Below are 24,813 nucleotides of genomic sequence, written 5' to 3' on the forward strand. Positions count from 1 at the left end.
AATATATCTTTAATTCACCTCAAAGGGGTTTCTTACCATTAAGAGCTACACACGTGGTAAAGGCAAGTCCAGTAACAGTAACAAAGTTATCATGAAATCCAGTGCAGAAATAGCTTATGGGCCATCTCATATTGTACTGGGGGCAGGAACGTAGAGCAAACTTGGCGGGCATTAAACGGCTGCATGTTTCTTCGAGCCCAAAGCATCCCCTTCTCTGCAGATCAAGTTGTTGTTCAACTTATGAAAATGAAATGCAGGTCACCCTTCCCAGATCTACTCTTGGCAAGAATCAAGTACCACAAAAGCTGTTAATAACCGTTTTGACAACAAGGAGGCAGATGCGAGGAAACCGGAATCTGGCGAAAAAATTGCATTAAAAGAGGTAAGCAATAGCTCACTTGCATACATTAACACCATTCTGAATGTTTCCCAAAGAAGCAGAAATGTGGAAAGTGAATATTACTTGTCAGGCTAATCTTGCATGAAATACCATTAGAATAAGCACTCAAGTGCTCCAAGAAAACATGTCTCGGCAGTTACAGAATATTTGGGCTCAAAAGGAAGCATGATCACTCTCACCACGCAAGTCTCAGGATTTCAAGTGGGTAATAAAGCAGGGTTGCGTTTAGGCTTTCCTCAAGCCATTCTTTTGAAGTCCACACTATCATCCTTGACGATTTGGATAAGCAATTAGAATCTGGAAAGGTAACTATAAGACGGAGAAAAGCCAAACTTAGTGAGACTTGTGGCTTTCTATATTCCAGCTTTATAGGGCAGGAGAGTGAAATCAGGACTGAAATTCTGCTGCTTTGTGGAAGTAGCCATGTCTTCTCATCATGTAAATGAAAAATTAACTCAGTAACGGGACAAGAGCATAGGGTGGTGAAGACCATGGATTAATTTCATGAGCTCTAAGCGATCATTTTTCATCTCAGCTACAGCCGTGTCATCTTCCCACAGCATGAGATTGTAGTAAGCTGGCCTGGTGGACACCTATGGTGTTTGCACCTTATACCAGGTCCAGACAACCCCTATTAGTTTGTGAAACAGTGTCTAGGAAGCCAGGGCTCTCTAGTGGTACCTGTGGTAAGCAGCCAAGACTTAACTAGGAGGAGTGTAAAGCACTTGCAATACCACAGTAGTCACACAGTAACTTATCTCACATGAAAGGAACCAAACAGGGTTGCAAAAATAAAGGTACCTTATTACAGTAACACTGAACTAGATTACTTATAGGCAGTCCCCCACCTGGAGGCAAGTACACACTATATATACACACACAAGGTAAGTGTTAGGAAATAGCATAGAAAAACAACAAGCATTGGCAAGAAATAGCAGAAAATAGTTAGGGCCCTATAGTGGGGCCAAAACATATACTAAAATAGTGGAATGCGAAGTGAGGTCTCACACCAAAGGATGTAGTTAGTAGGGCACTGGGAGAACTTGGGTGACCCTCAGCGACCAGGAGAGCAGAGGTAAGTCAGCTGGTCTTTCCAAAGACTAACAAGGGGACTTGGAAAATGAAGTTTGCAAGAACCGGACCAGTCCAGTGGAACCCAATGGTGGATTCCGGGTGAAGAGAACCTGCAAAAGAAGGGGACAGAGTCCAGTCCATATAGGAGTGTCCAGGTGGGGCAGAACCCACTGCCCACCCTTCTGTGGGTGAAGATCTGAGTTGACGGTGGAAGATGAAGATCAGCTGTGGAGCCCAGGAGCTGCAGAGAGGTCCCTGAAGTCATGCAGCAGATGTCCCATGCCAGTCGCTGGGTTGCTAATCAGGAGGAACACCAAAAAGCCTTTGCAATTGCAAATCTGTGCAGAAGGGGATTTACAGAGCTGAAGAGGTCCAGCAAGGTCCAGGGGACTCAATTCTTGGAGGGGAATCCGAGCTGACCCTCAGCAGTTGGGAGAGCCAGCAGACGTAACCCCTACAGGCAACCCCACTGGCAATAGGCACAATAAGTTGCAGTGAGGCCCAGTCAACACACTTGGAGAAGAGGCCCACATCGCTGAAGAAGCAGATGAGACTGCCCTTGCAAGGATGAAGGGCTGGAGGCCTGAAGATCCTTCAAAGCAGAAGTCAACAACCCTTGGTTGCTGCAAGATTTGCAGTGCACAGTGATTCTGTCCTGCAAGGAGAGGCAAGGTTCACCATCTCCCAAGCTGGAGAGAAGGCAGAGAGGACCAAGAGGACCACTCAGAACCACTACCTGTGTTGGCGGATCCACGCAGTTCCTGAGGAGAGCAGATCCCAGCAGCCAGACGTCATTGTCTTTGGTTCCTGCGGATGCAGGGGAGTGACTCCTTCACTCCAAGGGAGATTCCTTCTTGCTCCATTGGTGCAGCTGAAGTCTTGCCAACCCCAGAGTATGCACAGCCGTGGAAATGTTGCAATTGCTGGAAGGAGCCAGAGAAACAATGCTGCAAGGTGAGGTTGTCTCAGGAGTTGCAGGCTTGTTTGGTTCCTGTGAAGTCAGACAGCGGGTCCGGTGGCCAGGAGCAGAAGAGGTTGATGCAGATGACTTCTGGTGGAGTCTTGCATGCCAAATCTGGGGACCTGGGACCCACCTGCAAGAGAGTCCCTAAATAGCCTAAACAGGGGGCTTGGTCAAGCTGCAGGGTGACCACCTATCAAAGGGGGTCACGGGCGTCAATCACCTGTCCTGACCAACCAGATGCTCTAAGGGGCCTCTGCCCATCTTGTTTTCAAGATGGCAGAATCAAGTGGCCACCTGGAGGGGGTCTGGGCACCACCCATGGGGTGGTGATGGAGAGGGGAGAAACCGCTCTCCTTTCTTTTGTGTGGTTTTGTGGCAATGTGCCCTTCAAAGCAAGCCAGTGGCGGGGAGAGGCTCCCCTCCCCAGCCTTGTAACACCTATTTCCAAGGGTGAGGGTGTTGCTTCCCCTCTCCCACAGGAAGTCCTTGGTTCTGCCTTTCCCTGCTTGAGCTGGTCAAGCAGCAGGAGGGCAGAAACCTGCCTGAGGGGCTGCAACAGCGTGGGCTGCCCACAAACCCTGGAAGACTGGTAGAAGCAATACTGGGGGGGGGGGGTCCTCCAAGGAGCCCCCAGAGTGAATGTAATCATGCCACCAATACTAGCATTAATATTGGGGTATGAGTCCGACATGATAGATATCAAACATGCCTAAGTTCGGCGTTACCAGTATGTAGCTGGACCACAGGTGGACCTGTAGCCAGTACACTCGTAAAATGGCTTCCCTGTACTTACGAAGTCTAGTACATTGGAACTGGAGTTTGTAGGGGCACCTCTGCTCATGCAGGGGTGCCCTCCCACACAGGAACCACAGAAAAGGGCTTACCACAGGTGTGACTTTCACTGCTGGTCTCTGCACCAGTTCACTGTAAGGGTGCACGCACCTTTTCACGTAGGCTTGCAATGGCAGGCCTGCAGATACAGTTTGCATGGGCTCCCATGGGTTGCATAATACATGCTGCAGCCCATGGGGTACCAATGCCCTGGGGACCTAAGTACCATACACAAAGGACTTACAGGGGTGCACCAGTATGCCAATTGTGGAGAGTAAAGGGTACCAAGGCAACCAAATTTAAAGGAGAGAGAATCATCACTGGGGTCCTGGTTAACAGGATGCCAGTGAAAATAGCCTAACCCCACTGATAACAGGCAAAAAGTGGGGGTAACCATGCCAAAAAGGGTGACTTTCCTACAGAGATGTTCATGGATATTTTGGCTCCCTTCGAGGAACTGGATGTGTCAAGATTCTAAACAACTGCTGCTTTATCATGGACTGACAGAAAAGCCTTTTTTTTAAGTTTCTTTGATGATGTGCCGGCTAGAAAAGCAATGAAGGACACAGGGTCTTTACGGAAGGCAGATTATCAAATAAATGAGGACAACCGCTCTTTCCCAAGAAACAGGGGCCCCAGCTCTTTCCACAGCATGCAGGACTCCAATGAACTGAAAGCCGCAATCTCGTTCTCAACAGGGAGGGCACTAGCTTTTCCCCCAGCAACCTAGGAACCAATTAAGTACAGCAGCCCTTTCCACAGGGAGCCAGCAAAACAATGAACAGCAGCTCCACATTGGCAGCCACGGTGCCACTGAACTGATGGGAATCAAGACTTTCCCCAGCAGCTAGTGGACCACTGAAATGGCGAAAACTTCTCCTTTCCCCAAGAGCTAGTGATTCAGAAACTATTCAAACACTTTTCCCAGCAGAGAACCAAGGGCCATATGTACCAACACATTTTCCCATAGACAGAGAATGGGTAAAACCATTTGATACATCTGGCCCCATATGAGCAAAATACATCAACTCCTTCTTCAGTAGTGAGGGCACCACTGAACTGACGACAATAGGTTTCCTCAAAGGTTAGGGAGCCAGTGTACTGAAGACTGCCTCACTTTCCCCAGAAGCTTGTGCACCATAAACGGAGGACAATGACTTTCTCCAGCAGCTAGAGAGCCAATATGGGTAGTGACTCTTTGTTCATAAGAGACCGAGCACTCAACAGCATCTTTAAGAGACTTGATTAGACAGAGATGCTTGAAAATCAAGCAAGTTCTCTCCCACAAGCTCTCTTATCCTAGTCATACCACCACCTCCCCATGCTCTGTCTAAATGACAATATGGCTAAGCTCTCATCAACCTAGAATTCAACAACTCCCACTGACCCAGGCATTGTAGGCACAGCAAATCTCATGAGGATCGGAATTTAGTAGTGATCCTAGTGTCATATGCAGCACTAACTTTCTCCCAAGACTACTGGATCTCATTGACAGAGACAATCACTTAGAGAAACATTGGCTCAGGGCATTTAACATCTTTGGAATCAACTCCCCCAGCTAACCAGGTTTTAAAGAAAAAGCAGAAAGATTCTGCAATGAAGAAAAAAGTCCCATCAAGTAATGCTTCTCAGCTTTCCACATTCTGAGAGCTTTACCTTTGCTGTCTCATTCACGGCTAACTTTTCTCCCCACCTCAATAAATAAGGTGAGGCAGAAAGAGTTTTTATAAAACTGAAACATTGTAAGGAAATGCCTCCTTGGCATGGTTGCCCCCTGACTTTTTGCCTTTGCTGATGCTATGTTTACAATTGAAAGTGTGCTGAGGCCTGCTAACCAGGCCCCAGCACCAGTGTTCTTTCCCTAACCTGTACTTTTGTATCCACAATTGGCAGACCCGGGCATCCAGATAAGTCCCTTGTAACTGGTACTTCTAGTACCAAGGGCCCTGATGCCAAGGAAGGTCTCTAAGGGCTGCAGCATGTCTTATGCCACCCTGGAGACCTCTCACTCAGCACAGACACACTGCTTGCCAGCTTGTGTGTGCTAGTGAGGACAAAACGAGTAAGTCGACATGGCACTCCCCTCAGGGTGCCATGCCAGCCTCTCACTGCCTATGCAGTATAGGTAAGACACCCCTCTAGCAGGCCTTACAGCCCTAAGGCAGGGTGCACTATACCATAGGTGAGGGTACCAGTGCATGAGCATGGTACCCCTACAGTGTCTAAACAAAACCTTAGACATTGTAAGTGCAGGGTAGCCATAAGAGTATATGGTCTGGGAGTCTGTCAAACACGAACTCCACAGCACCATAATGGCTACACTGAAAACTGGGAAGTTTGGTATCAAACTTCTCAGCACAATAAATGCACACTGATGCCAGTGTACATTTTATTGCAAAATACACCCCAGAGGGCACCTTAGAGGTGCCCCCTGAAACTTAACCGACTGTCTGTGTAGGCTGACTAGTTCCAGCAGCCTGCCACACTAGAGACATGTTGCTGGCCCCATGGGGAGAGTGCCTTTGTCACTCTGAGGCCAGTAACAAAGCCTGCACTGGGTGGAGATGCTAACACCTCCCCCAGGCAGGAGCTGTAACACCTGGCGGTGAGCCTCAAAGGCTCACCCCTTTGTCATAGCCCAGCAGGGCACTCCAGCTTAGTGGAGTTGCCCGCCCCCTCCGGCCACGGCCCCCACTTTTGGCGGCAAGGCTGGAGGGAACAAAGAAAGCAACAAGGAGGAGTCACTGGCCAGTCAGGACAGCCCCTAAGGTGTCCTGAGCTGAGGTGACTCTGACTTTTAGAAATCCTCCATCTTGCAGATGGAGGATTCCCCCAATAGGGATAGGAATGTGACCCCCTCCCCTTGGGAGGAGGCACAAAGAGGGTGTACCCACCCTCAGGGCTAGTAGCCATTGGCTACTAACCCCCCAGACCTAAACACGCCCTTAAATCTAGTATTTAAGGGCTACCCTGAACCCTAGAAAATTAGATTCCTGCAACTACAAGAAGAAGGACTGCCTAGCTGAAAACCCCTGCAGAGGAAGACCAGAAGACAACAACTGCCTTGGCTCCAGAAACTCACCGGCCTGTCTCCTGCCTTCCAATGAACTCTGCTCCAGCGACGCCTTCCAAGGGACCAGCGACCTCTGACTCCTCTGAGGACTGCCCTGCTTCGAAAAAGACAAGAAACTCCCGAGGACAGCGGACCTGCTCCAAAAAGACTGCAACTTTGTTTCAAGGAGCAGCTTTAAAGACCCTGCAATCTCCCCGCAAGAAGCGTGAGACTTGCAACACTGCACCCGGCGACCCCGACTCGGCTGGTGGAGAACCAACACCTCAGGGAGGACCCCCGGACTACTCTACGACTGTGAGTACCAAAACCTGTCCCCCCTGAGCCCCCACAGCGCCGCCTGCAGAGGGAATCCCGAGGCTTCCCCTGACCGCGACTCTCTGAAACCTAAGTCCCGACGCCTGGAAAAGACCCTGCACCCGCAGCCCCCAGGACCTGAAGGACCGAACTTTCACTGCAGAAGTGACCCCCAGGAGTCCCTCTCCCTTGCCCAAGTGGAGGTTTCCCCGAGGAAGCCCCCCTTGCCTGCCTGCAGCGCTGAAGAGATCCCTTGATCTCTCATAGACTAACATTGCGAACCCGACGCTTGTTCTATCACTGCACCCGGCCGCCCCCGCACCGCTGAGGGTGAAATTTCTGTGTGGGCTTGTGTCCCCCCCGGTGCCCTACAAAACCCCCCTGGTCTGCCCTCCGAGGACGCGGGTACTTACCTGCAAGCAGACCGGAACCGGGGCACCCCCTCCTCTCCATTCTAGCCTATGCGTTTTGGGCACCACTTTGAACTCTGCACCTGACCGGCCCTGAGCTGCTGGTGTGGTAACTTTGGGGTTGCTCTGAACCCCCAACGGTGGGCTACCTTGGACCAAGAACTGAACCCTGTAAGTGTCTTACTTACCTGGTAAAACTAACAAAAACTTACCTCCCCCAGGAACTGTGAAAATTGCACTAAGTGTCCACTTTTAAAGTAGCTAATTGTGAATAACTTGAAAAGTATACATGCAATTGAAATGATTCAAAGTTCCTAATGTACTTACCTGCAATACCTTTCAAACAAGATATTACATGTTAAATTTGAACCTGTGGTTCTTAAAATAAACTAAGAAAATATATTTTTCTATAACAAAACCTATTGGCTGGATTTGTCTCTGAGTGTGTGTACCTCATTTATTGTCTATGTGTATGTACAACAAATGCTTAACACTACTCCTTGGATAAGCCTACTGCTCGACCACACTACCACAAAATAGAGCATTAGTATTATCTCTTTTTACCACTATTTTACCTCTAAGGGGAACCCTTGGACTCTGTGCATGCTATTCCTTACTTTGAAATAGCACATACAGAGCCAACTTCCTACAAACATCCAGTGTCCAATCCCTGCAAACAGACATGAAAGAAGCAGCTTGCACTGGAGCTAGGCAGGACTTGGTCCAAGTGTGTACTAAAATCTCACTAGCTGATGCCTTCTTTGCATGGTGCAAGAGCCACGTGGGATATCAAGTGTATTTCATTCAAAGGCCAGAATTTACCCCCAATCCTTCCCTTCTTTCTGCTGCTCACCTGAGACAAAGCATGACCTTCCAAGCTTGTAGACTAGCAAAATATGGCAACCAAAGTGAGTTTTTTTGGTTACCTTGGTGTATCGTTCAAATGTTCCAACTGGCTTTCCAAGACCAGTATCTTCCTCTAATCCGTCTCGGCGACGTTGCTCCTGGCGCATCCGAACAGAGTCCCGGGCATCTTTGTCACCGGCTCCATCTTCATAATAGACACTCATATCCACATCCCAGTCATCGGCTGTCTGCTCATCGAAGTCTGTACAGAGAATAACAATACCTTAAGGCAGCGCACAAACAATTGGAAAATACATGTTCCACCACTGACACAAGCACTCACTTCAATGCCAGTGTTCAGATAGCAAACTGTTTTTCACCCTCTTTGGTGTGAGATGCTGTTCCCAGCTCAGTAAAATAAAACTTCTACCTCCCTAGTGTGTGTTCCCTTCCTAATGTTTGGCTCTCTTTTCTGCCTAGTTAAAAGTCCCTTGTTTTGCAGTGCCTACTCCGCTACAAGTTTAAGCGTTGGGATCTTCGTAACTCCTCATTGTTTGTGTTCCTGGTCTTCTTGCATGCTAGGAGCTTACACATCCAGTACTGGCAGACCCTGCTCGACTCAAAGATGGAAGCACTACCGACCTTAGTGGCTGAATTCCTGGCCGTACTGGAGTTGGTAAGACTCATCTCCTCAGAGACTGTAAGTGCATTCCACCAGTGTTTTACACCCCCTAATGGGCAGAATCTCACCTCCTTCTTCTGCTCGCCAGTATTGGGCGTCTGTGTAGAAGACCAGCCCAGAGCCTCCTTTTTCCCATTTCAGTTCTATCTTCTCCTCGAAGAGCCGCTCCTCAGTGCGCTCTTGGTTGGTGACATCTTCATGCAAGGCCTCATGACGCTCCCATTCCTCGCAAGTATCATTGTCCTTGTGGAAAGCAAGAATGAAACATTTATGAATAGAACAAATGCCCCCCGGCACATTAAAAGAAAGCAAGGCTCATCACATTTAGCTACCCCGGAAACCCAATCCTCTAAATTCCTTGGACTCTCTAAGACAAGTATTTCCAAGAGAGGCAGATTCACGTGAAAGGAAACTCTTAGCACATGGGCATCCAGAGGTGATCCGCATTGTGATGGTTAGCTTGGACAGGACAACTCAAGCTGGAAGAAGAAACCAGCATTGGCTAAGCCAAAAGGTTTCATCTATGTGAGACCTATTGACTTAGTCTATTTTTTTTTTAGACAAGTTGCACAGCAGCATGGACTACTGTGCAACATGGCTGAAAGAAGAAAAAAAAGCAATATGATGCAGCCAGCGTGGGCCGCGTCATAGCATTTTTTTTTAGAAATCATGTCGCACTGCAGCCAGTGCTGCTGTGCAAGGTCTATAAAAACATTAAACAAAGCCAAATACCACTTGCATAATTGAGTGCTATTTAGCTGTTTAATGCTTTTTTTTGGCGAATGCGAGGGTTGAAAGGAAGAGGGGGGCCTGCGGGTGCGGGAGACTCGGCAGCAACACAACAGACATAAGGAGGAAGGTGTGGGGGGCAAGCAAAAGAGGGGAGGCAAGAGCATGGTCTGTGGTAGGAAGGAGGGACTAGAAACACATACACTCTTATAGAATGCATGCAATATCTATATATTTATAATAAAGTACCTGCTGGATTGTGCAGCCAATGAAAGGTCACAGCCGCAGGCAAGAAGCTGTACTTTGTCCATGCCCCACAGCAGGGATAAACTTGTAGCCCCAGGAGGCGAGCAGGAAACGCTGACCAGCAAGAAGCAAGGAAACGAGATGGACGTCGAAGCCAATCAATGGTAAGTAACGGTAAGTAATAGATGGGCTCCAAATTAACTTTTTTTGATTAACAAATCATGTCACAGACATCACATGCTGTCTCAGACAAAACCTAAAAACGATGTCATAAAATTGACAGCGCATGCTCGGCAGCCCATTCTCGTTCCTTAACCACCCAATCCACATAAATACCTGGACTTTCTTTACTGTCCAAAAGATGGCGAGACCAGCTTCTAACTTTTCTTCCTACAGGATGAATTCAGAGCTACACCAGTGGTGTAACTGTCAATTACATACAATGCCCCGTTCTTCTGAGGTGCATGGGATGAGTCACGGCTGGGAGGAGCTGAAGTTTCAATCCCTCATCCCCTACCACCCACCCAAGTCTTTTACGAAGGGAAACCGCAGTAGATGGACAAAGCGGTCACAATTACTGCATACAAGATTGTAATGTATGTTACCATAAAGTAATGTGCATTCAGCTGCCTCATGGGGTGCTTGTAAAGGTGGATGGGATGGGGTATGAATATATTTCTGTGTCTCTCACTCTTAAAATGCTAACCAGAAAAATATATTACTGTTGTAATAGTGCATTTGCAGTATGGTCGTGTTTCAGACAGAGCTGTTGCCTACGCAGATAACTGTTGTGTGTCAATGCATCCATTTTTTAAAGAGAAAAAAAAGCATTTAATGGTTTCTACTGCCAATTAATGAGATCACAATTAACCAAGATTAACTAATAATGCATAGAGGGTGGCAAAATAAAAATTTGTAACGTGTGTGTGTGTATATATATATATATAAATACACATATAAATATATACATATATACACGCACATATACACACACAGCAGATAATATTCTGGAGTGAGCAGAAACTAAAGGACATAACAAACGTCAACACTAAATAGAAAGTATTCCAGAGACCTGGGCACTGAGCATGCATTGTACCAAATTACAGGGACCTCTCTGAAAGGTCTCTGATAAACTTGCTGAGTCCTCCGGAGCAGTGTAAAAACAACTCCACCTTTTACTTAACCTCCGTAGGGGGGGTTAGAGCAGGTGCAACAGCCACCTCCACTGCGGCGAACATAGGACCACCAAAGTTGTAATGTGGGCCACAAATCTAACAAATATCCTGTACAACCTTCAGTATCCAAATCTGTATTACAGAGATGCAACAGTTTATAATCCACTACAGGTACTCGGCACCCTTCTGGAAATCTACAGGAAAATGCTCTTTACCACCTTGGATAAAACTACACACACGCACAAAAAACGCAGAGGAGGTCAGTTGCTCCTACATAGATGGCAGAATTTGTGTGAGTTAGCTGCTAAGAACTGCTTGTAGCATCAGATGCAGTGCTTGGGGCTCGCAGACACAACATACACACTAGACAGAGGAAAGCTCTGTCCAAACAAGAGCAAAAATGCAAGAAAAACAAAACCCATCCAGGAAGGCAGTCAAAGTTCAATTGGTACCACTCAAAAAGTGGAGAACAGTTAAGAAGCCAATTCCTGTGGCCTGACCAACAGATGGAAAAAACGGGAAAATTAAAGTAGTCGCTGGTGATGCACGAGTAAGAAGTGGAGCTCGCATATATGAAATAATACTTGCTAGTGCAGTGCCCAAAATTATATTAGCAGCTATTGCAATCTTGTCTGCTAGTGCAGGCAATTCCAAAACTACTTGAAACTCCCAGTCAACGGGACAAAAGTGTAACATAGGAAATCCCAGCTAGACCAGAGAAAAGCCCATCATACTGTCACAATACACCATCGTGACACGGCTCTATCACATCAGAAAGTAAACAAGGCAGGGCTCGAGACAACTGCACCAGCAGTAAACAAGAGACTGGCCAGTGTAAGAGAAGCAAAGAAGGTCCAGAAAGCAAAATGCCCTAGGTCAGAGTAATGCAAAGGTTTTTTGTACTGACAATAATACATTCAACTCCTAGCCATAGGAAAAAGTGATAGCATCCAAGCTTGCAGTAGAGATTCACAGCAAACCAAGAAATCTTAAAAAAATAAAAAATAAGACAAATATCCCAAGCAGAGATCATTTTGTGCATTTAGATGAAATAAGGTTGGAACCTTATGCATCAACCTAGAGGAGGTCCAACATTTTCTAAGGTTTAGGAGCCTACCAGATACCCTTCTCTCATACCAGTCACAAAAGGAAACTGTAAAAGGCATTACCAGGAATCCCATCAGACTTTTCAGTTTGCAGCTTTGACCTGAACTGCCTAGTGGCTCACACTTAAGTCTCTCAGTTTTCTTTTTTTACTGATTTTTACAGTAAATATTGTCAGAAAATTATGGTTTTCCAGTTAGTATTTATTTTTTAAAACAGAAAACTGGTCCTTTTCTGTGTGTTATCATGCTGCCATTCAAGAAGTATTTGCCAATACCTGTGTAGATTGACAGTGTGGAGACCTAACGGAAAAAAAATGTGACTACTTTATATGTGCACTTGTTTGTACTGTAATGGTGATATTTTCACATGAGTGTACTGTTAAATTACATTTGGTTACTTACAGTGCTAATTCTCAAAAGGCATCAAAGTAGGAGTACATATTAATCTGTTAAATAAATGTGAAAATATACTAGCGATCATTTGTTCGTGAAATACAAAATAAATATGTAAAAATACTAACAACATGGACAAAAAAAAAAATATATATGGATAAATGCAGATCCTTGATTCACTTTGACGGGCCAATTTCAGCAGTAGGGATTGACGCAAGCTGGCCATTTATTATCCTAAGATGCAGTGCTAACCAAAGAGACTAGAATCCAACAACCTTAAATTTATACATTATAGAATCCTCGCCCAAAGACCGTCTCTGAACCTTACATCATCTGAGTGAGACTCCTCTCCTGCATCGCTCTTCTCGCCCTCTAGGTTGGCTGGTTTTCCATCATCTAAAGCTGAACCAGGCCCCGGATCACCATCCATGGTTCCCAGTGCGCAAGGTATCTCCTCCCCTGAGGCAGTGTACACTCCTTCTTCCTGCTCCATAGTCTCAGAGTCCTGGTAGTCAAAGGGAACTCTGCCGTATCGACGGCTGGAGCCAGTCCGAGGGAACTGAAGCTGCAGTTTGGTGATGAGGCGCGGGGGGAGTCGGCAGGCCTTGATGAACTCTAGGAAAGTCTTGGTAGGGGTACCAACATTACCCTGTGGCATCAGTGCTGGTGGGTTCAGCTCCGGCAGTCTCCTCAGGTCCAGCTGGGTGAACACTTCGCTCTCAGCTTCTTTGCAGTGCAGCTGCTTTTTCGTCTTGTATGGAAACTTGCTGGAATCTAGGAACAGAGAACAAAAGATAAGCATATTTTTATAAAAACAAGTAAGTCTATTAAAAAAAAATTACACCCAGTTTTACATCTTGCTGAGTGCTTTAGCTCTAGGACAATGCAGGACACTAGGGTAGCTCCACATACAGTGTGTTTTTTCCAGTGGCAAAGATATCCCAATGGCTGACCAGAGTGAAGACCCTTATTATAGGATGAACAGAGGTATTCTGGTAAAGGATGTTCGGTAAGCTAACACAGCAAGGGTTCTGTGCCATTCAAGATGACAGAGTCATGACTTCTGGGTCACTTCGAAACACTGGAAGGATGGATACAGGACACGAATGGAAGGAGTGAAAAACCAAAGCAAAAATCTGTACTTTCCCTCAGGCGCCATAATGACAGAAAAGTCCAACATTGCATCATACGTTAGGGAATAGAAAAGGTTGCAAATGTGATCTTTTTTTAAAAAAAATGGGGACGTACAACCAGCAGTTTTGCACGTCTGTGCTTCAAAATATTGCACATGCTACTGAAATCAGTGCCACCAATTGCAAGAAACAACTTTCAATGACATGACAGGCACCCGTAGGAAAAAAGTTATGGAAAGCTGGGTATGTAACCCCTTTCTGAATCCCTTTGTTGCCCTTAGAAAAAAAGAGAGGAAAGCAAGCACGTTTCATACTTATGTTTCCCCGGATTCAGAGAATAAGCAGCAAAGGACTGGAACAAGGAGGGCAGTCCTTTCAAAATATTGTTTGTGATGGATAACACTCGTCTGATAGGATTACACCACTAGCACTTGAACATTAAGAAGCAAAGAAAAGAATTGGATGTTGCTGGTGCCAGGTTCGAAGGAACTGAAAGACAAGAGAGGCAGGGACCACACAATTCAAACAGAAAAATCTGGAGATGAAGGTGGCAGCGAGTCTTTTCCAACTGTTCTGGCGCGGCTGGAAGTATGCAGTGAAATTGAATAGGAAACCAAGATTCTTCATCCTGGCTTAGACCTTGAGGAAGAAGGCTTCGTTCTAGCTCAGGAGCAAAAAGTCGAGAAGGCTGGAGTCTCCAACTGCATGTCAGATCTGGTGCTGTTCTTAAACACATGGACTCTTAACCAGCTTATGCACTCTACTTTTATTCGAGGAAACACAGCAGAGGACTCAATATGTTCCTGTGATTCCAGTCCGGTTAAGTGCACTGCAAAAACAATTCGCAACGCAGGCTTGCACCGTTCAATAAGCTGAAAACCTGCGAGATCTCCTCTATTTGGGATGAAGGGCTGTGCAGCAATCCGCAGTACTCGCTTGAAACACTGCAGTGCAAGGCTTTACTTAAGGAATTCTAGGGCAAATGAAGGAGCTTCATTTAGTTCTCTACGAGTAATGACTTAAAAAAAAAGAAAGGTGTTGGATGTTTGTGTACTTTCACTTGCCTAGCTTTCTTAAAAAAGTCATGGTTCTAGCTGAAGAGCAGTTTAGCACTCGGACTCTAGAGTTCAAACAGATATCATCTTGTATTTATAGCACACAATCTCACTCTATCTAGACTATATTCTACAAATGTCATATCGGTGTAGTGTTTCCCCAGGCGTATGCAAAGAAAAGACAGGCAGAAATAGCCATACCAGCCGAGAACCGTGTGACAACAGAAGTACTTCCAGCGTATTATGCACAGAAACAGAGCGACAAGAACGTAACTGCCAGCATCAGACAAAGAGCACAGTGCGAAAGGTCCACCATTACCTGCAGAAACAGTGTGAGGGAGCCAGTAATAGCTCTAGCCAGCATGCAGAACAGTGCAACAACTGCAGTACTACCAGCACAGAGCAGCAAGATTAATGTAATACAAAGCAAAAGAAAAAACAAAATCTTCCCTATGGATTTAGAGACAACAACAGGGAACTTAACAGCTGTACTTCCAGAAATAGTGAAATATCAAGGACTTTCAATAAACTAAAAAGATGTCTGGGCTCTCAAATGTAGTGGGCTACAAGTGGTCACCGACTACTGTGAATGCAAACCACAGAGAAGCTGGGTCATTTCAAAATAAGCACACTGCGTGCTCACGCCCCGACGCTCAGTAAAATATGCAGTAACATTTTTTCACTTTACCAAAAACGTAAGGTAAGGACACGTCTCACTAAAGTCTTTTACAATAATAATTATGCAGCCCTAATCCTGTGTTGGTCTGGCTATGTTTGCTGCGATCATGCTTCTAATACTCAAACCCCTCATTTTAGGATTATATTCTTTATAGTTTTTACGAGGTTCTTATTTGAAGATTAAGACAACTGGTATGGGAAAGAACCAACAGAACGATCGCTTAGACTAGATATTAGAAACATAGCAAAGACTAAAAAATGACTTAACTTTTTACATTTCGTTTTAGCCAAGTTACTTATAGTGTGCAAACTGCATGATTATTCATGTGACGGCAGGCCTGTGTTAGTTGCTTGGTTATGCCACTGCATGCACATGGCTTGAGAATAAGTGAATTCAGGGTTATAAATCAATTTAAAGTGAAGCAAAACGTTTATTGTGTAGGCAGGGCTCGCGTGGCAAAGTGATTTTCTAAGCTGCCTATATTACACCCTAGGGAACATCCTGTCAACATCCAAACCATCGGACAGACTGAAAGAATAGTTTGCAAGAACATAAATTGTATAGGCATATCCTGCTCTAGCTCGATTACATACATAAAATAACACCATAAGGCGGCTACATTATATTATGGAAAATACACAGAGGCACACAATATGTTGCGTCATAAAATTCAACGTACCCATGGATGAATGTGCCCTAAATATAAAAAATATCATCTCGTAAGTCTGGTAAAAAGACCATTAGAAGAAGGTGAGGTGACTTTTGTGTGGAAATGAATGTGTTTGAAAAACTATGCCAAAAGTGCAGCTATAGTGTGGATCCTTCAATGCACATAGTTTGGGATTCTGAGGTAAGCAAGAGACAAAATGGTAAATGATGTTTTAGTACCACTTTGAAATGGATACTGGCACAAAACGGATTGATAGAACTGCTGGATTCAATCTGAACCACTTGCTGAATACTACCAGTAAGTAGTCAGCTTGGCACTGCCAGTAGAGACCGAGGCCCCAATTATGTGCCCATCTGCGGCAAACGGAACAGCAAACTGAACTGTTAGACCACTTCCTGCTTAAAAGTAACAAAGTTACCTTAAACACTATAAGACCTCACTTGGTCTCCTCGGGAAGGTGAAGCGCCGTTTCTTGTGGCAAAGTCACAAACACCAGGTAAATGACTCACTCAGGTAGCACAAAAGTGATGGGTGAAAATGCGACAGTCATTTGAGCTACTGGTAATTTTTCTTGGAAAAATTATTTGCCTTTCAGCTCGTCTGTCATTACGGACGGTCACGTAGCTCACTGTGCCACAGCAACTCAAGATGCATCTAATCGAGGAGACCAAACATGTCTTCAGTTGCTTATGCTTCTTGTTCAGGGGGCATACGGCCTAGCAAGGCGGGTAGAACTACCGCCTGAGAAAGAAAAATACTGATTGGCCTTCCAGAGCAATGTTTCCATCTACCAAGATTTATCTTTAAAAAAAAAAAAGATCAACATGCAAACTACTCTATAAAGACACCAGACCCGAGACTTTAATGTAACCATTTTGAAAACAGCTGCGGCGACCAGTAACTACAGAAGGACTAGAAACATGTAGGACTAATTACTGTTCAATAAAGATGTCCGCACGCTGTCTTCTGTACAAGACAGGTGCTATTAAAATGTTGGGGCAAAGACCCACATAATTACAATCCTTGATGGGACAGATTATCTATACATATGTGAGAAAAAACGCTGCGCTTTACGTAAAAGTGTGCAGACATGATCAAAACATATATAAACGCATTCAAGAGAAGTTTAACTTAGTGATATAGGGAGCTCAAAGGAGATGTGTATGACTGTGTGCTCAAACGGCCACTGAGTGACTTATGTAGTGATTGATGGCTGCCACATGGCCCACAAATTTAATTCCCCACCATCATGGTTCAGGCTGTGCCCAGCACACTCTCAGGCGCCCCTGGAGTCTTAGGAACCCAAACTGCAAATAGAACAGATTCAAAAGGTTTATTTGACACTTTGCATGAGACATGGATTCCGCAACAGTTCCCGTAGTAGCGATAACCAAGTTTCAGCTCAAGCTTTTCCCCTGTAAACTTGCTTACACTCCACCACTGCATATGTTCCTCATAGTGGCACTTCGGTTAATACAGGTGGACTATTAAACCAACCTAAAACCAGAAAGACAAGACTCTAGACGTTAGCGAAGTCCCATCTCTCTTATTGGATAGAGGACTGTGCCCCCCTCAGAGACAATCCTACCCTAATCTCCCTCCTCTGATTTTGTCTCTTTTGATTGTGTTTCAGATGGTTGAGGGGCACATGGGAATCTTTTTTGGTAACAAAAGGCCCAAAACCTCATTGGCTATCACCATCTTCTCAACTTTCCTTCATCTTTGTGTGTTGTTAGGTTCTAAGGTCAACATGAGATTATAGCATGTACTCATTTTCTTCTGTAAACTGTTTATGGCGATGTGTACACCTACCATGGAAAAATGCCAGGACTAACCAGTTCATGTTTGAGTTTCAGCCTACAGGAGGAAGTCATGTTCTTAAAGGCCCTGCTGCGCAGAGCGTGGTAAGATATTCTTTATGAGGGAGACTAGTCTATTCGATCTATCTTCTCCACATTCTGTTTCAAGCTTATAGATCACACCTCCTTACGTGGGTGAAGAGGCCCTGGACAGCCAATAATGCTAGCCTGCCATATGGTCATAAAGTGATGATTTTGCTAACTACGTCACAAGAAGGCTAAAATGATTGCCATCCTTTCAGTATCTCCGCTAAATATAGGGTCTGATGTTTTTTTGCAACTATATAAACATGATTGGTAATGCTGTAGTGCTCTTGCGTTTGAAATATTGATGTTGCATTGAGCTTAGTACTGCCCCACTGCACTCCTGAAAGGGGATCGGTATTATTTGATACTACACAAGGTCTCTGCTTGTTCACCGTCATCTCATTTTCCTTTTACACACTGAACCATTGCTCCTTTTTGCTTCATTCTCAATCAGCTTTGTTGTTCACCTTTAAAGAAAAAAAGAAAAAAAAAGAAAAAAAAAAAGAGAAGAGTTCCTTGGTGTTCTTCACATGACTTAAGGTTCTGCACACACACAGCTTTAGATTGTTAGATAGTTGTTAGAAGCAACTGTTAGAAATGAATTACTACAACAGCTATTTTACATAGCTGCGATAATTATACTGCAATAAAATCACCCTTTAATTAGGCACCTGAAGTGTTTGCAAAAAACATATATTAAAGTACAATTTGAACCAGCTTTGTAACTGGAAGGAAAGTAACTAGATGTCAGAGAGAAGTAAACAATGTGCAAGGCTTTGTGCAGTCATTCACAGTGAAGGCAGCCAATTGGTAAAGTGGGCTGACCCACTTCCCAATGATGTATGCTGTGGTGGACGAAAGCAAAATGCGAATGACAATTAAACAGACCAATGCATGAAGCCCCCTGACAAAAGCCGTTTTACCTGTACAGTTATCATGTAAAAACAGTAACCTGGTGATACAGCTAAAGACGTCTCAAAGGTTAGACATAAAAAAAAGAAAGAAAAGGAGGACTCCAGCAGTCCCGCTATTATTACGCACATGGCAGCGATATTTCAAACATGGCAGCTATTTTTCAAACAGCAATATTTCAAGGTTGCATCATAGACCTCAGTGTAGGATTTCTCATCTTTAGATACTGAAGGGATAAAGAAAAGTAGCTCTTTCAAACAAGAATCTTTCCAGTAGGATAGTATTGCACATTACATATTTAACAAGTAAGCAACTAAACAGGATGCACTCTAAAATCCAAAATATCAGACCTCGAAAAGATGGAAAAAGGGTAGGACGTACATGTTTAGTACCCACCTGAATACACCTTGCTTATACGACACCACACTGTGAACCTGAACTGACATCCATAGTGACACAAAATGTTTTCATGCTAAGTGTACATCAGTCGCCCTACTCTGACATCTATTTAAATGTGAGGGGTATTTAACACTACAGACAAATACATTCTCCAATTCAGAAGTTACGCTCATTAACATTACTTAATGAACTATTCACCATGTTCTGCTTTACATGAGCAACGTCCTTAGTAAGCCTCGATCTCCTCAGAGAGTTACACGACGATGCTGTGACCCTTCCAGAGACAGTTCTGCAGCTATTCATTTACTACACACCACCTGACAGGAGAGGATCAGTCTCAGCACAACATGACGTGCCTAGCGCTAACTCATAATGATACACATGAAAAAAAACAAGACAGACACTTCGGAATGTTAATTCTCTTAAATATGTATTTTCAGCAGCTCAGGTGCCCTACACAGGTCTTAGTTGTGAAGATGATAATGCTAGCAAGAAACGAGAACAGAGCCGAAACAAGAGGGTTCAAAACCATCATATGAAAACCTGTCCAACACAAAGAAGGTGCAGATCCTCTCTGCGTATACACACTAATTTGTCCCAGAGACAGCTGTCCACGGACGAGCTGAATGTCCTGAATAGAGGATTGGGTTTTGTTCCAACTCCATCTGAAGATCCCTTTCGTCTCCATTGTGAGTTAGCCCAATTTTTTAGGAAGGTCCGGCTCCATTTTTTCTTTCTAGATCGACCAGAACCCCCTGTTATTCAGGACACGGGCCTGAAAAAACCTTCCACCTTCATGCCCCCTACCAGTTCCCTCCCGTGTGAAGTATTAGCTTTTGAAAAAGCTGTCTTGCAGGATCTTGAACAGATCACCCCAAGTCGTCCTTACATCAATCTTCCCACCTCTGAACGTGAAGCCCTTAAAACTTTATCACAAGACTCTACTATAGTTATAAAACCAGCAGATAAAGGCGGAGCTATAGTCATTATGGATTCTTCTGATTATAGACAGGAATGTCTCCGCCTCCTGAGTGACAGGACCTACTACACGCCACTGAATCATGACCCGACGAACTCCTTACAACTTTCGATTAAGAGCTTACTTTTTGAGGCCAAAGGGAATGCCTGGATCACCCCTAGAGAGGCTCAATTTCTGGAAACCACACATCCTCGTGTGCCCTATTTTTATTGCCTCCCTAAAATCCATAAAGGTGTTCGCCCACCTCCGGGCCGCCCGATAGTTTCAGGCATTGGTTCTGTCCTGGAACCATTATCAACTTTTTGTGATTCATTCCTGCAACCACTAGTTAAGGATTCCAGTACATATCTTAAAGATACCAAAGATGTCTTGAATCTTATAGACACCATCAATTCGACCATCCATGTTGAGGTACTGATCACTCTGGATGTAGAATCTTTATATACGAATATTCCACAGACCGCCACTCTAGAAGCGGTAGAGTCTGCCCTTCATCTTCATCCCTGGACTTCTCCGACTCCGATCAACTTTGTAATGCATTGTGCTTCTTTGGCTATGACACAAAACTATTTTCAATTCGAAGATACCCTGTACCATCAAATCAGAGGGACTTCAATGGGTAGTACCTTTGCCCCTAGCCTAGCATGTTTATATATGTACCAGTTTGAAAAGAATTTCATTTTACCAACTACAAATCCCTTTTTCAATAACATTAAACTCTGGCGTCGCTACACTGATGACATTCTCATCATCTGGCAAGGCACTGTTCTCAACGTGGACTTATTTACTAGCTGGATCAATACACTTGATCCCTTTTTAAAATTTACAGCACACATTTCCACCACAAAAGTGCCATTTTTGGATCTTTTGATCCACAATGTAAATGGTAGACTATTCACTGATACCTATCATAAGATCACTGATCGGAATAGTCTGCTTAGATATGATAGTCATCATCCAAAGGCATTACGCGACAATCTTCCTTTCGGCCAATTTTTGAGACTACGGAGGAATTGTTCATCGGCCCAGACTTTTGAAGTCCAGGCGAGTGAACTAAAAAACAAACTCCAACAACGGTGTTACCCAACAAAGATTATCAATACATCTTACAAAAGAGCCAGAAACAACCATAGAGAGGCCCTTTTAGAGTCTCCTGTGCGTGAGCAACAAACTCGACTCACGTGTGTATCGACTTATACTCCCCTCTCCAACACTGTCAAACGACTCATCAACAAACGATGGCAGATCCTACAGAGTGGAGGGTCACAGATAGCAAAACCACTTTTTGCCTTCAAGAGATCATCTAACATAAGGGACTTGATCATTCATACACGACCTCAGAGACAGGAGATCACCGTAGACCAATCTACACTATGGAACCTTCCTCCTGTCTCAGGACATTATCCATGTGGTTCATGCAATGTTTGTTCCTTGACCAAACGAACAACTGACCTACAGTTAAAACACTTTGGACATTGGCGTTTGATTAGACACACCAACTGTAATACAAAACACTGTATTTATTTAATCACATGCCCATGTGATTTACAATACGTAGGGATGACAACCAGACCAGTCAAGCTAAGAATCAATGAACACCGTAGCAACATCAGGTGCGCTCGAATCACGACCAAATTAAGTTCACATTTTTTACAGAAACAACATAGCCCAGATGATTTGAGATGGATCGTTCTACAAGTTCCAAGACATAATGAGAACGACTCCAAATATCTGTTCAGGACTGAACAGCGCTGGATTTATCGACTCCAGACAGCGAGGGAGGGTCTTAACGATGAAATACCATGGTGGACCTTATCCCCTTAAGCCGTTTAGATACATTGACATTTGATACAATCACTGGACCTGCCCCTTAACAGACCACACATAGGGTCACTAAACTTGTTTGCTTATTAATTCCTTTTAGCACGCAGACATTTTTCTGTCTCCATTGATGTTTTGATACATACATCTTTATTCATTTTTGCCATCATAGCTTAGACGAGAGTAGTTCCTCTATCTACTGCTAGGAACATTCTTCACTTCAAGGTGGCCACCGCCATCCTGTTACTTCCAGTGGGTCTCTTCCACGGACATTATTACCCCTGATATTAGACTATCTATCAGTGGGTCATTGGCCTTGTTTCATTCATCAACGTTTCCTTAGTTCTCTGCTGTTATTCTAAACTCGGACCTTATGATCCTTTCTGCTTTTTGATTGGAAACACTCGATTCCAAGATGGCCGCCGCCATTTCCTTCAGATGTTTTAGTCCTTCCTCGCTGTCGTTCGACCAGATACGACGTGAGTTAATTGAGGCTAATTGCCTCCAGGGACGCTATTTAAACGCCTCCGAGTGGACGGCGCCTGTCTTTTCAGGGACACGTCCTCGGGGTAGACGAGAAGCTGACCAACACGGTGACTGAAGTAAGTGGTCACTTTGGACCCTTTTTTAGCGTGTACATCGAGCCTGCTGTTATGACTTTTCCCCCAACCTTTTCATTGTTTACCAGGCTGGGAAGCTCCTGGCAGGGATATACTTTTATAATCATGTTGGCTAAATGGCTTGTTTGATTATGTGAATATGTGCTTAGCAGCACCCACTATTAGCTATGGAGCACGAACAGACACCCCCTTGCTTGTTAATCTACATGTTCTTTGTTTTTGTCGTTTTTTGACTTACTGCTCTATATACAGTTACTAACAAGTACTCTGTCGACTTTGTCAGATTGAATAGTTTTCCATGTGACATACTATGTGTACCAATAAGATACTTGACAACTGAGTAGACCCTATGTCATGATAACAATAGAATGCTTTGATTTTGATGTTGCACACGACTCCGCAACTGTTCTAGTCACTGTCTATTTATGTATAATAATGTTTTTTTACAATTTTTATCCAGTGAACTCACATGGTTTATGAGGCTCACGTGTCCCTATGAAGCCTTGTCCTCACATGGGATGGTAAGCCTTTCATGACATGTGTCTCTGTCTTCACATACACCTGATGTCTATCACCACTTTTCACCATTATGACACCAGTGAATGTCTATGTAGTGCATTTTGTTTTTTACTTGCACTTTATCTTCATGCAGGGCGACTTCCTAAAAGACTGACTGTGACGAATGGTCCGATGACTGTAAGTGACCTTTCAGCATTTACGGCCTCTATATGTCTGTTTTTATTTAATATCAGATAGATGAAGGAGAAGTTACAATTTAATGGTCCTGAAGAAGCGCCAGTGGATCAATTCTTGACCGAATAGGCGCGAAACATGTTGACCTATGGTAATGAGAGATAACTCTTCCCTCACTTCCGTTCTTTAGGAGTAAAAGTGACATTATTCCCTGGATACTCCTATCTGTTTTTAATATTGGCCCGACCCTTTTTTTCAAGGATTAAATTAAATCACTAGGTGTTCAGAGCTAATTTTAGATTTTCTTTCTCTCTCTGTCAGTACGATCTGCGGATTGAATTTGAGCCGCAGAGTCCTCCCCCGGTAGAAGAGCCACCACCTCTGGTGGGGGCCCGTCAGATATTGCAGTGCCGTCTGACGAGGAGTTAAACCCGATGATGATGCCTAGCATCCGACTGTGATGCTTGAGGGTACTCCTACAACGCTGGCTTCACAGTCTCTCTCTCTTTTTTTCCCCCTTCTTTTTCTCTTTCGCCCTCTTCTAATTTCCTTCAGGAACAGTGTGCACATTTGTTTTACATATACACACTAATGGACAACTTCTTGGAAACAAAAAGGGGACCAGAGGGTATACAAATGAATGACTGCTAGACCTCACATCCAGCCGAGCTGAATCAGTGTTAAAAGGCAGGAAATAATGGTAACTGGAACAACAAAATTGCTTATAAATTCCCCCTGTAAATGGCCTTTAGAGAGTACTATCACACCCTTTATGCAGCACAAGAGGGCGTGAACATAGATCATATCATGTACCCCTAATGGGAGATTTCCCTCACTCAGCTCGAGCCACTCCAGGATGCGGAACTGGAGCAGCCTATACAGGCGGAGGAGATACGTGCTGCTATAGCACAGATATCCCGGATCAGACGTTTCCCCCATAAAATACTACCCCGCTTATGGCGCACTCCTCTCACCTCGTTTGCTGATAGTGTACGAGGAAGCAAAGGACAGGGCATGCTTCTGGAGTCCCTCAGAGAGGCCTTAGTTTTGTTATTGCCTAAGCCAGGGAGTTATCCTCTCGAAGTGCGATCAGACTGACCTCTGTTGTTGTTAAATTTAGCTTATAAAATATTGGGGAAGGTATTGGTAAATAGATTAGCACCAAGCACCAGAACACTTGTCTATCCAGACCAGAATTAATTTATACAAGGATGAAAAACATTCTTGAATATCTGCTGATGGCTGGGTAAGAATCCAGGCTGTTTGGGTGATCTGCTGGGCAGTATGGCTTGCTATAGAGAAAGCGGTCGACACCCTGAGCTGGCCTTACATATTTCAGGTTCTGGAGCAGCTGGGTGTGGGGCCATCTTTTTTGCAGATGGTGTTGATGCTATATAATAGACCAAATGTGAGGGTTATGGCTAGTCGCACCATACTGGAAAGAACTGAAATACACAGAGTCACTAGACAAGAATGCCCGCTGTCACCGCTCATTTCTGCACTCGCGATGGAGCGCACATCACTAATACCACTGACAAAGATGCTCAACACATTTGGAGTCTTGTCTGGCCTCTGGAGTAATTGGCCTAAATCGCGCTTGTTTCCGCTACAATGGATACCGGAACAAAAGAGCGAATATATGAAGCCCACAAGACTTGTGTGGTGCTTTATTATATTTAGATATTTAAGAGAGAATATTTATCATTCTGACGGCGACCTGAATGAAGGGAAATTTGACAGAGC

General features: G+C 44.5%; 1 protein-coding gene across 1 annotated transcript in view; it reads right to left on the minus strand.

The window, feature by feature from the left end:
- Window positions 1-24,813, minus strand: part of GPATCH3 (G-patch domain containing 3) — a 44,194-nt gene that overhangs the window by 16,281 nt on the left and 3,100 nt on the right. Inside the window, exons 2-4 of the mRNA XM_069224066.1 lie at window positions 12,552-12,997; window positions 8,643-8,817; window positions 7,973-8,154 (exon numbers count right to left, since the gene is read on the minus strand). Coding sequence (XP_069080167.1) covers window positions 7,973-8,154; window positions 8,643-8,817; window positions 12,552-12,997 — 803 coding nt within the window. The remainder of the gene's footprint in view (window positions 1-7,972; window positions 8,155-8,642; window positions 8,818-12,551; window positions 12,998-24,813) is intronic.

This window comes from Pleurodeles waltl, chromosome 3_1 (assembly GCF_031143425.1).
Source record: "Pleurodeles waltl isolate 20211129_DDA chromosome 3_1, aPleWal1.hap1.20221129, whole genome shotgun sequence".
In the NCBI taxonomy this organism is placed as follows: Eukaryota; Metazoa; Chordata; class Amphibia; order Caudata; family Salamandridae; genus Pleurodeles; species Pleurodeles waltl.